Here is a 13,211-nt window from a genome sequence, read left to right on the forward strand (position 1 = left end):
GGGCCTTTTCAACAAGCGAAATTTTAAACCCCAAATGACAACACTTCCTCTCAACATATAGTTTTGCACCACTGGGGACGAAATGAAACTATGCCTGTGCTGTGGCCAGGAAAGGGTTAACCGGCAGCCGCCCTCAGCCTAATGCAGATTGTCAGGGAGATAAGATTACCAGTTAGCGTGGTGGTTAATGGAAGCCACCGCAGCCTCCCAGTGACAGTTGGCAGGAAAAGCAGGAACAGGCCCTGACCACGGTCACACAAATACCCCTTCTAAACTACCACAGTGACAGGGGATCGACCTGAGCTTGGGGTCACTCTAAATGGGTCAGTGTGCATCAACCACCGGGGCTTCACAACCATCCTCCTGACCTAGCAGAACATGAGCTGGAATTTACTGTGCTCTAACTACAGATGGGACATCGGTGATAGCAACAATAATGAAGTTTCTCACTTGTCCACATCACTCTCTGAAACACAACAACCAGAAATGAAACTGTGATACACAAGTCTCATAAATGGAGCAACTTTTTTAAGCACATTCAACATACGCACTTCATACGTTCTTTGCCAGCATGATAATATTAGCAAAGATTAGTACGTTTACTAAAGATCTATCACATGTCAGGTTCTAGGAGAGCTTTGGTCAGAGAGATACGTATACTTTTAACATATCTGTACGTAACCACACACTACCACTAAGCCTAAAACTAGATTTCACACAGGAAATCAATAGGGGAAGTGTTACATTTTTTTTTTTTTTTTTTTTTTTTTTTTTTATTAAAAAATAATCAGGCTTATACAAGAGTTAGAACAGCAGTAAGAAGATGTGGTCAGGACCAAATGAATGTAAGCAGCAATAACTCAAAATACTCACAAATGTTAATCAGGATCCCAGGCAATACTGAAATTTTCCATGCAAAGACAAAGATCTAAGATATCTGTACGCTCTGTGCTTCCCACTGGAGTACAGTGAAATTACAATGCTGCGCAACTGCTCATTTACAACTCACCTAGACCTCATAGTGGTATATCAAAAGCCTATTTTCTCTGTATTCTACTGTGTCCAACATCTTAAGCCTTTTAAAAGCCTTTATGTGCATGTGTGTGTGTGTGTGTGTGTTGCTGTATGACTGCAGATTACTCTGTAACCAGAGAACGCGATGAAACAAAGCCAGGGCTTAGGCAAGGGAGTTCCTCTGCTTAGGGCCTTGTAGTGCAGGCCCAGGAGTTCATTCCCTGGCAAAACAACTGGCACAATAAAAAAGACAAGAAGCAATTAAGAAATGATTTTCACCTCACAGCTTGGGACAAAACCCTCATACTTCACCACACCCCTTGCTCCACTCACTGGACTATTGCACACAAAGGCAAAGTCTCTGAGGACTGAGGGGCCCAGAGAAAAGGAAGGGGAGGGGGGCAGGGAGCGAAGCTGTCAGAATACAGGGGACAGAGAGAGGGGCAAGGTGAGAGACGGCAGCAGGAAAAAAAAAAAAAAAAAAGGGAGAATAACAATTCTAAGTAAAGGAAAGATTATGTGCAACGGCAAAGACAATGTAGGCGGAGGTGGAATGAAAAGCAAGAGTGTGAGAAAAAGATAAATAATGGTAATGGTACAGTGAGGATGAAGACTGAAGGTGATCCATAAGAGGCAATTAGATATCATCAATGTAGCTAGTAGTCTCCAGAAAGAGAGGGGTGCCCACATGCCTATGGCAGACTATCACTGGTAACTAATCTCAAAGGGAGCTGGATGAAATAAATGAATTTAAGTTCAAGCAGAAAAAAAAAAAAATATCAGCTCAAAAAAAAAAAAATCAACGTTATACCAGTTCAAGCTCCATGTCACAAGCACTCATATCATTAATAGGTATGATATTGTGAGAGTAACACTGGGTTTCTTATTGTCTAGGTGGAAATCTGTATATCAAACCAAACAGGGTGCTAATATATAGTTTCTCTCTCTCTTACACACACACACACATTAAAAAAAAAAAAAATAGCTATCAGTGCATATAATAAGCTTCCGAGTCAAAACTCTAATCAGATATGAACCTTTTACTCAAAACACTTTTTAATCATGACCAAATCCTTCTACCTTTCTGCCTGTGTGACTATTATGAGCCAAGTTGATGAGTAGAGACACTTCCTTTCCTTTCTAAACAACATACACATTTTAAAAGGATGAAATTGCTCTAAACACATTTAAAAAAACAAAAAACCATTTCACTAAACCCTACTGTTATGTTGCCATGTAGGCATATATAGTTTTAGTCTAATGTGCCAAGGTTTTTAGTTTAAAGTTTCAGTTTTTAGATGCTGCCAAATCAATACAATGGAAGAGAATTGAATTTTGTTAAAACTAGTACAACTCCCAATTTGACGAAAATAAAAACAAAAAACTCAACAACATAGCCCTCTTAATAAATCAGATTTAGTGTACATGGTTTTGTTTGGGAGTATTTCTTCATTAGATAGATGAAAGAGGCTGCAGTGCTAAATACCAATACAGACAAATGGGAAAATATGATTTTTGTGATAGAGGATGAGCCGGCCATTCAGTATCTATTACTTTCAAGTTGTTTGGTTCCAATTAACATGCATAAGATGTTTTGACTCAACTCTGTGCCACATAAAGATGCAACTCACAGCTGTGCTTTAAATACAGCTAATGTATTACAGACATGGGGAAACTAAAGCTCACATCACGAGAACCAATCACTATAATGGATCTATGGTATAAGTGCTGCTTGGTTCTAATTCATAATTGTTATTGCATTTGTGCATGAATATGACATTGTATAATGAATTCATCACTTCTTCACCTCAGGTACAAGACAGGAGTTAAAACCAGAATAAGAAACAAGTGACATCTGTGGCTGAATAATATGAGTAATATGAAATTCCACTCTTGATTTTAGTGACTGAATCATGACGCTGTTTGTTCAAAATGAAAATGACTGTCCGTAATGGCCAACATTAATTGCAAAAACTAAGCTGATTATTTCAATTCCTTGAAAAGATCTGAAAACAAGGAAACTCAAGCAAATTAAATGACATAACTTTTTTTTTTTAAAAAAAAGAAATTTTATTTATTGAGGCAACACTTTCAGTCTGGAAAAAAATTTGTCTTGAATTTGGAAATTTCTATTTAAACACACACAGCGAACACTTGGGCATAAAATTTCCCTTCTCAACTATATATTCTCAGTTTCATGGTTACACACTTGATTTCTCTGACTCACATGATTGCAAGACAGATCTAATAACTTCCCCGATATGCAGGCAGGAACCAGTTGCTCCAAAAACAACATAACTTTACTTTTACATCTGCTATTTAACCACACCCTCATGAGCTTAAACAAAAAAAAAAAAAGTTTGATTAGCTCAGAAACCTTGTCGGCATGTCAGTTTCTACAGAAACCTATGGGTAGGAGGTATAAGTCCCCCAAATCACACGAACATACACAGAGGCAATGAGGAGAAAGTAAAGCAGCTGGGGTGGGGGGATATACTTTCTCATTACCATGGTAACTTCCTGCTAGTTGGCTTAAAAATCATATTTACCTAGAGTTTGTTTCAATTTTCTCTCTAGTGCTAACAAACACTTGTATTACTCATTTTCTATGTGTGAAAGTGTGTATGCATCCAGCGGTTACCTCATTTCCTATTCACATTCTCAAACAATTAAATCTAAAAACAGCATAGGCTTATGTCAGCCTTTGTGGTGTGTGTGTGCTTTTTCGGGAGATCAGCAGAGCTACTACGACAGACCTGCAGACAGGCCTCCCCTTTACTACCATCACTGTGGATATTCCACTTGGGATAATGCCTAATTTGATTATTTCTATCCTCTTGGATTTCTTCTCCTTGACGATCACAGGTTGTGATTTCCAGGGCTGGCCCTCCCCTCCCCCCCCGGGCCTTGTGATGTTTGATCCAGGGCCAGAGGAGGCCGGCTAGACATTCAACCCAGACTCTGGCGCCCTTCCTTCAGTGTACCATGCACTATAGTTCCCTGCTGTGAGGCCTGGAGGAAATCATGCAGCCAGGAGAATTGTAAAAGCATCTACTGAGCAGAGGTTAAAAACAGGGGGAACAATACCTTTGACTCACACTGCTTCCCTCAGTGGAAAAACTTAAAAAGCATCTATAGCTACTGGGAAAAAAAAAAAAAAAAAAAATCAGTAGTCAAGAAAACAGAAAAATCAATATTTCTGTACTGACTCTTGTCAATTCATGCTGCCTTTTATTTATAGGAATAATCCAAGAACAATGCAAAGTATACCACTTAAGTACTTCACATAAGATTCAGAAAAAAATAGCCACGATTAATATTGCAGCAAAGATAATTAATTAACAATAAATAAAATAAATCTACCTAAACATGTCACTTGTCAGTTTGATCACAGTAAATGATTATCAGAAAGTAAGTAAAATTACAACTGAGGGCAAAGCCAAGGGAACACATCCTGTCAGTCATGCAATGGCTCCTCTTCTACAACTAAGATGCAACTTAGCACATAGGTGAGGGAAAAAATTCCCCCGCTTCTTCCGTCCTGTCTCCAGCACTATCCCACATTAAACATCCCAACGCCTCTCTCCTCTCTTTGTAGCTGCGCTGAGTAATAGAGCGACTGAGTTGAGAGGGAGGAGGTGAGAGAGATAGAGTGGAACAGAGGGAACAAATGCACTCAGTATTCTATTACAAGACAAGATGGGGGGGGAAGTAATGCGTTTCCCATGGCAGTTGGAAGATGGGGGTGTAGGATAGACGCAAACAGAATGTGTATATATTGACCTGTGAATCAAATAAACCATTTATTCTGCTTCTTAAAGCCTCCAACCACCCAGCACCACTACCTCCTGCTTTCTCACATATGAGCTGACAAGAACCAGCACATCCGACAGATCAGCAGCAACACAGACCCTTCCCCCAACCATGTTTCAGCATTAAAACATGCTCTACTCCAATCCTCTAAATACAAGCTGGAAGGCATAATCTCTATGAGTGAGGGCCAGATGCAGTTACCACCTTTTCTGTAACCAGTCATTTTCCTCTAAATCAGTCAAAAACCCACAAGACTTACAATGACTACTCTGCCTTGAATCAATAAGCTTTGTACTAAGCCTCTGCACCACATCTTCTACCTTTTTTTTTTTAAACATTCAGCGAGGGTTGAAAACTAGAGCAGTAGGCAGCAACAGTGGTCACCCAGCCACTTTGCTCCACTGGCTCATTACTCCCCTGGTTAGGGGGCTGGGGGGGTTGCCAACCTGAATTAAGGCCTCCCTCGCGAGGGGCCAAATGCTTGGTGAAAAGGGTTGCATACGAGAGCTCTTTAACGGAAGGGAGGTCACCGTTCCACAACTAGCCATGCATGTTGGAGAGCCACAAATGACTGCCATAAAAAAAAGAGGGATAATAATAGTGAAATATAAAAAAGTTATCACTGGAAAAATACCCTTGTGAGAGATTAAATGGGAGAGTGATTCATTGGCCAAGGCAGAGCGGTGCCAAAGAGGACCTGAATAGAGGGGCCAGTGGCTTGTTGGCAGGAAGAAACAAACTACTCCATCACAAAAAGAATGATTCATAGATTACTGCACTTGGTTGAAAGCAAGTGAGACTGTAACGCATAACAAGAACAGTTATGAATGTACACTAAATGGTAAAACTGAAAAGGATTCCCGGACTGAAATCTGATGACAGTCTACAGCCAGCTATCTTCACGGAAAATATGATAAGTCAGCATACAGCTTTTTTCTCAAGACCAACGACAGAAAGCTTCAAAATTTCCTAATCGGAGCATCACAATCAAGACGTTTTATAAAGCTGCCTACAGAGTTTTACTGGCATATGTTTGACAGTGAAACTGTGGTATTCCTGGCAGAAAGAAAGAGAAATGGAAGATCGATACTGACTGAGCCTCTGCTCAGTTGCTTCATCCCTAGAGGCTTAATTCACTGGATGCGTAAAGACGATGGTGTCACAATAAGGGATCAGATGGGATTGACCACGAGATGAAAATGTAAGGAGTGTTTATTAAACTGATGTAGCTCAGATGAAAAGTAAGGAGAGGTGAGCAGAGATTGGTCAAGAGGTTGTCAGAGATGTACATAATGGTCTTTAAAAGCTAATGCCAGTCTAAGCTACAATAGCGTACTGATCCAAAAATGGGTTTAAAACAAGTATTTCCTATTTCAGGTTTATAGAGCTTAAAGGATATCCTGGGGTTAAGCTGAAACGTGAACTGCACAAAAGCACCTGAAGATTTATGAGATTATTTTGTGTATTTTCTAAAAATATATATTTGACAAAAAAAAAAAAAAAAAAAAGAGTCAATTTAAACAATAAAACTCTGTATCCATTTTCTTTTCAACCTGGTATTGCTGAATGTCCTTCATGGGCCCCCATAAAGCCTACAAGGCCAAACCAAAGACAAAGCTAAAGTGTTGATTCAGCTTCATAGGGATCCTGAACGGATAAGCTGTGGCAACCACTCACTCACTCATTCACACACACATACACACACACACACACAAACGCATGATTGAGTATGTGTGTTCCCACACACAAACACACTGAGCCTCTCAGGGCCTGACCAGCTGTCTTGCTCCCCCATCTCCATCCAAACCCACAGGAGCAGGAGGATATAAATCACTCAGCAGAATGAAGACGCGCACGAAGAGAACGCACGTGGTGTACACGACACACACACGCAACCACACGTACACACACCCCCGCCTGAATTGGCTTTCCACAACTGCAGCGTGTCCAACCACGTCTTGCATCCAACTATTGGAGCATATGCTGTAAAACACACCTACACATGCTGACGCACACATAGAATTACACACAGCAGATAACAAAGACAGTCACGCCCAGTTTTATGTCATTACTTCTGTAAACCGACATTGATATCCACAAGACACCTTGCAATGTTGGTCTTAAAACCGGTTTATCTCACCTGCTGACTGCAAAGTGTACACCTAAAGACCTTTGCCTGTGCATGTGTACTGGTGCCAGCTAAGAGCCGGAATTTGTGTTCAATGCCAACAGCTGATAAGGGAAAAGGTCATATTGCATAACAGGAGTTTGTGCCGTGTGTGTGACATAATGCTGTAGAAAACAGACAGTGAGGAGTAAAATGGGGAGAGAGTCTGTGTTCGGGTCAGAAAAAGAACGATGCATTTGGCCGCTGAGCATCCACTGCCCATCCAAATTGAAGCCAGCAGCTCACATAGCGCCTCTAATGATGCAGTAAACTCTCTACTGGCAAAACAGACTCTATATGAGGGAAAAAAAACAAACATGTTCCCATCTGATTTCAACACAAACTTAATGTATATATATATATATACATAAATAAGAGTGAATATAAAGAGGCTGGCTCGCCAACTTCACTCCCAGAAATTTTTCTGGCAGTGCCTGTCAAGTCAGCGTGCCAGCAAGAGTAGAGACATGACCAAAGGGATGAGAGGCTGGGCCTTCAGCACCAGAATAGTTAATTAATGAACGAATTTCACTGTACCAGAAATGTAACTGTCACTGAGACACAAAGAGAAATAAGGCTGCAGAAAATATCTGGGTGCGTGTCATGTGTTTTCCTGTTTCTTAGAATTCAGTACACATGGTGTGAAGTATGTAGAATGCGATACATCTGCAGAATATGAGTAACACATACACTTTTGGATTCTTAAATTATTTACCATTGTGTGTAAGTTGCTGGCAGGCTTCATCAGGACTTTTTATATTCTTGGCAATAACTTTCATTATATTACAGTCTGGCAATGAAATCAAAGTAGCCCTGCTCTGATTTTTTTCCCCCACTGGTGGAAATAAGACAAACAGCAACAATAAAGCAAGGTAATATTGCTTACAAATTATAAAGTACCATCCCTTTGCTGCCTTTTCTTCAAGTCTACTCCTACTGCATCCTGCTGGCTCCGAACTTGAAGCATTCATTACTTTACACGCTGCATGGGGATTCATTCATTTAAAAAAAACTGTTGCGTAAAGAAATACTGATAAAATGAACAAGCACATAAGGAGAGCACTTTTACCTATTACCATAGTGTCTTTTACAGGTGCCACGTGGAGTATAACTACAGTGGAATTAGTCAAATAAACAGGTTAAAACATTGCCTTTGCAACAGTGCACTTTAGTTTGCCAAAGTGACGAGGAGGTTGCAAAGTGAACGCTGCGATGTTGCACACGTGAGGCGAAGGGGGCTTATGAAAGAAGAATTTGCATTGAAACATAAGGTTAAATGAAGCGCGCTGAGGCTCAGGCACGGTGAAAAAACAACACTGTGACCCTCTCTTCATAGACCTACATGAGGCCCACATTTCATTTGGATGGCCCAAGAACGAGGGAGAGAGACAGACACAGGGAGAGAGGGAGATAAAAAGAGGAAGAGGAGGAGAGGAGGGGGAGAGTCTGTGGCTTTACACTCCCCATTCTGCCCCCACTCTCTATTTTTGTTTCCTCTTTTTGTGCACGCTCAACGCACACACTCAGTGCAATGGATTTTCAACTTGGCCCTCATCAGTTGTGCGCCTGATGAAACAAACACTGACAGCCTCTTTACATTTGTAAAGGCCCCTGCAGCAGCTGTGCTTGTCCCACACACACACACCATACGTACACACAGACATGCACTAACACACACACAACCTTTGAATCAGAGGCCTAGCCCCAGCTGGGGCCTACAGGAAGAGCCGACTCTGCACAAAATGGCCCTGGCTGCAATGAACTGCACTCTGCTGTGCTCTCCTGCTATTCTCGCTTACACGCATTCAAACACACACACACACACAGAGTGTGTGTCATGTTTTGTTAGCCAGAACAACGCTGCCGCACATTAGCGCCTGCTACCTCACTTTTTGCACAGCATCAATCCCCCAACCAATGGCTTAAAAGGTACTCACAAATAATAAAAAAAACAAAACAAACAAAAATACATTTATAAAATTTAAATGGAAGAAGAGAGGAAGTGTGCTTGCTTCCTCCTACAGTGTCACTGCCTGATATTATGACAAAGCATCTTTGGAGAGAGAAAAAAAAAAATAAAAAACAGTTCACTGACACCTATCAGTCATAATGGAAAATGGTAATTGCTATGCCTTGTTTGCTTTTAATAAGGACTCGTCCCCCTTTTTTCAACCATTTTCTGACTGATGAATTTTAATATAATTTACAGATAGTGGGTGTTTGTTGGGAAGAGAGGGTGGGGGTGGAGCGGTAACAACTCACGCTCATGTTTCAGGGGAAATGGTTAAGCCAAGCATGTATAATTGTCTTACGCTAATTAAGGGGGGGTAGGAGAGGGAGGAAGGGGATCAGTGGGGGCCAAGAGTCCTGTCTCAAAGCCTGGAGGGGGGCTTGGCGATCTGGACTCCAGGTTGTTGTAGAAATGCACATTTGTGACCCTTATTTGGCCCAGGCCAGACTTTAAGCATCAACTGCAGCTGCCGAAAATACATGACAGATGTGACACACATGAGCACGCACACACACACACACACACACACACACACACACACAGTACAAAACATGCATCCTGCACTCGGACACACAGACACACCATTTCCTTATCCCTAATACTCAGGCTCCAGTTCTAATTATACAATAAAGTAATGAGTAAACCAACCAAAAAAAGCCCATCCAATTTTAGACGGATGACACTGCTGACCACCACAGTCTGGCTCAATTTTAGCAGGGACTTTTGTTTCAATTAGTCACTATTTTGATAGTATATCCTGTTTCCTCAATTCACAAAACTTATCTGTTCATACGCTGTAACTGAAACTATTTGGTGACGGTCTGAGACAAATCTCCGTCACGGATTTAAAGTGCGAGTGCTCACTATGATAAAGGACACTATGGTGCGTTAGTCACAGCAACACTATACAGAGACTGGACTGCAATGTTTGAGACACCTATTGCTTTCCAACAAATAAATGTTGCAAATTCAACATCATCCCCCGATATTGCACATAGATGTTTATGCATTCATGTACATAAGTCTGGGGATTCTCATTCCCCATTATAGGATTAATGGTATTCAATAAACTGGACTAGAGAAACCTTATCAAAAGCTGTGATTTTAAAAGCCCAGTGCTGTGCTCTTCTAAAATGGATGTCTCTAATAGTCATAATTACTTGTTTATACTTTCAACCAGGAACATTTACAGTTATTATAAGGCAGAAACCACATGGATTTTTGACTATTTCTAACATAATTAATCCAGCTTTAATTGCTTAAATGTAAATGTGCTTCATTTGCTGCTCAAACCTTTCATTAAAAAGCATGTTAACAAACCTCCATCTATTTGGTCTGAATTGTTCGCTTGCTCCTATAAACCTGTTGCTCCCCATGGCCTTCTGCAACCTCGTCTTTGAGCACAAATAAATAAATTCAATGTGACAGGTTGTTCAGCTTTCGCTGTATTGGGTCACAGAACAGTCTGCAGAAGGAAACGCACTTGTTTAGAAACAATCCACATGTTGTTTGGATGTGGTGGTGGGAGGGGGGTCGCTTAGCTCTGCTGACTTCACAGCATTATGACCTACCCCGTGCAATTACTACACTCAATGTGTGTGTCCACGGGGGCAAGGTGTCGATCATTCACAGCAACAATACATGAATGCAACAACAAGTGCAGCAAAGTTTGACGGATAAGCGCACACATCTAGGTGGCGTGTAGTTTTCACGAAAAACGATACAGGGTAACTTAGTCGTGTGGTGCGCTGAGCCCTTCACACTTTTAAAAGATTCAAAGTCTTTGTTTTCGTCCACGAAGAAGGACGAATGTTCACAGCCTGAAACCAGACCACAGTTTAGGCCCAGATGAGGCCGATCTGGTTGATTTCACAGCCCAGTCCCTATAAATTCCCCAGTGTTACTTGCAGAGAGAAAATGGTTGCTTCTTGGTATCGCTTCATACATGAGCCTCTGCAATGCGACTGCACACAGCCTCTTTAAAAACACCGGATCATCCACAAACTGGGCTCAGCCACATCGACCAGGCATTGAGCTGCTTAATGGGAATCCGGTTTGAGGACGAGACCCAGACCCTAACAAGCCAATTCCCGTTAGTGTTGCAAAAAAATAAAGAAAGAAAGAGTTATCCCTCAGCGAGCTGCTGCAATATCTGTTCGTTCACAGAGGTCACACGGAGACCTGCGAAATTACCGGGACGGTGACGGACTTATCGCACGTAGCAGAGCTAATAGCGAAGACAAGCGTCTAACGACAACACGAGTCCCCGTGTCGTTTCAAGTGCTGGGAATTGAAGGAATATGCTGAATCTCATGACCCCCTTTTCCTCCAGCTCTGCCTCACTCAGTATGGAGAAAATTAAAGAGCCACAACAGTCCGCGAAACATGTCGGTTTGCCAACCCCACAGCAACAAACACACAACACCAGCGACAGACCCAGCGCTGCCCTGAACACATATATAAGCTCCACACACGTTAATGTGGATATATTCAGGGTAAGGGCTGAGGGTGAAATGCTCAGCATGGGACGAAATGGAAGCCGAAATAGCTGAGCCATGGCCGACAGGCTCGTCTTCATGGCTCTGAATAGGAAGAAATGGGGCGCGAACAAAAGCCTTTTTTTTCTGAAAACACTTTGCCAAGGCCTTTATTTTAAAAGCTGTTTATGGCTTTATCACGCAGCCAAAACACGCTATGCGTCTCCACATCACGCCTTTAAACGCGTCTAAACGAGACAAGCAAAGCCCCAAAGCGGCCGATGTTCAAATAGCCTAAAACATGTCTGATGTCGAAGAAACGCTGCAACACAGACACTGAATAAACATTGCTGTCTCTTTAAATAACAACATGTTAAGTGTTAACACGACGAGGGGAAGTCACGGTTGTTACATTTTTAAAGGATATTTGGACCCAAATGGCACACAGGGCTGCCTGACGGTAACCTTCACAGTCCGTGATGAAAGTTTATGCATTTTCATTGTGACGAGAAAGGCAAACTTCAATAGAGCCAACGCGTTTGTGAGCATTTTAAGCGAAGATATTCTTTTACTTACGTATTTCTTCTGAATGATATTCCTCTTAGGTCTTTCCTTGCTCATTATGCAATCCCCCCAAAAAAATGTTTGGCTATAGAGAGAATGGCCACATGAATTTCTTTCTTTGCCTCCCGCCTCTCTCGCACCACCAAATGACGATTTAAATCCCCGGCTCTGTAGGAGAAAAAAAAAAAAAAAAAAAAAAAAAAAACCTTGCTGGCTTTGCAGAATCCTCCTTCCTGCGATTCCCTTAAAACTATTCGGGTATAAATCCCAAAATTCAAGGGTCGACGACGAACGGAGACGCACTGAACCCCAAGTCGCTCGGGGATAACATAGTCAAAACAAATGCACAACAATAAGTTCCATTCGCCAGAACAGCTCGGCTTCTCGTCTCTGCGCACTCACTCCCGGCTCTTTTAAAATACATGAATATACACTTGAGGTGAAGTCAACAAGTTACATCTTGTTTGAGGTGAAGACACGATGAGAAATTAATAAATAAAATTAAAAAATAAAAACGTTAGGTGTCACGTCTCTTGGCTGGAGCCTACGGTCGACGAGAGAGCTCTCCAGCAGCACTGCTCTACTGACTTGGAGCAGCTCCTTTCTTCAGCCTGTCAGCCTATCACATCCTCCTCCATTCAGCGGTAACTTCAAAATCTCACCGAGGTAGCACCGACCAGGACATTTTCGTTCCACCATTGTGTTTGCGGATATCTAGGTGCCGAGTTTAATGGTCTTACGCTAAATGGTGCGTTTTAATTCATCTAATATTAGTTTGGAGGCTTAATGTATCTGTGGCGTTTCAAATAAATGGGGGTAGTCACGTGTAAGTTTATACCTCCCCTATTCTGATATTAGTTTAAATCCTGTGTTTTCATAAAAATACAATGTGTTTGTAGCCTAAATTCAGTGGGAATTTTCCTTAGGTGCTTTTTTCTTATCATGATCTTTAGAGATTAAGTTTCTAATGTAGAAATAGTTGCAAGCAAAGTGAAGAATTTTAATAAACTAGGGGACAAAGTAAGGGTTCCCAAATGTTTATGTAAATGATAGCCCCCAACCCCCACTCTTCACACCACCCCCACAGCCTTCAACACCATTTGGTTAAACATTAGACTTGCATTTTATAGAGTGCCTTGTTTTCAGGGATCTTTTATCTACTAAA

At 41.5% G+C, this 13,211-nt stretch overlaps 1 protein-coding gene across 2 annotated transcripts in view; it reads right to left on the reverse strand.

Moving 5' to 3' along the window:
• The window catches only part of jarid2b (jumonji and AT-rich interaction domain containing 2b), a 97,130-nt gene extending 84,502 nt beyond the window's left edge, over positions 1-12,628 (reverse strand). For both annotated transcript variants that reach the window (XM_026299686.2, XM_026299685.2), the window contains exon 1: positions 12,059-12,628. In XM_026299686.2, coding sequence (XP_026155471.1) covers positions 12,059-12,103 — 45 coding nt within the window. In that variant the 5' untranslated portion in view covers positions 12,104-12,628. The remainder of the gene's footprint in view (positions 1-12,058) is intronic.
• Positions 12,629-13,211: the final 583 nt, after the last annotated feature.

Source organism: Mastacembelus armatus, chromosome 11, assembly GCF_900324485.2.
Source record: "Mastacembelus armatus chromosome 11, fMasArm1.2, whole genome shotgun sequence".
NCBI classification, from domain to species: Eukaryota; Metazoa; Chordata; class Actinopteri; order Synbranchiformes; family Mastacembelidae; genus Mastacembelus; species Mastacembelus armatus.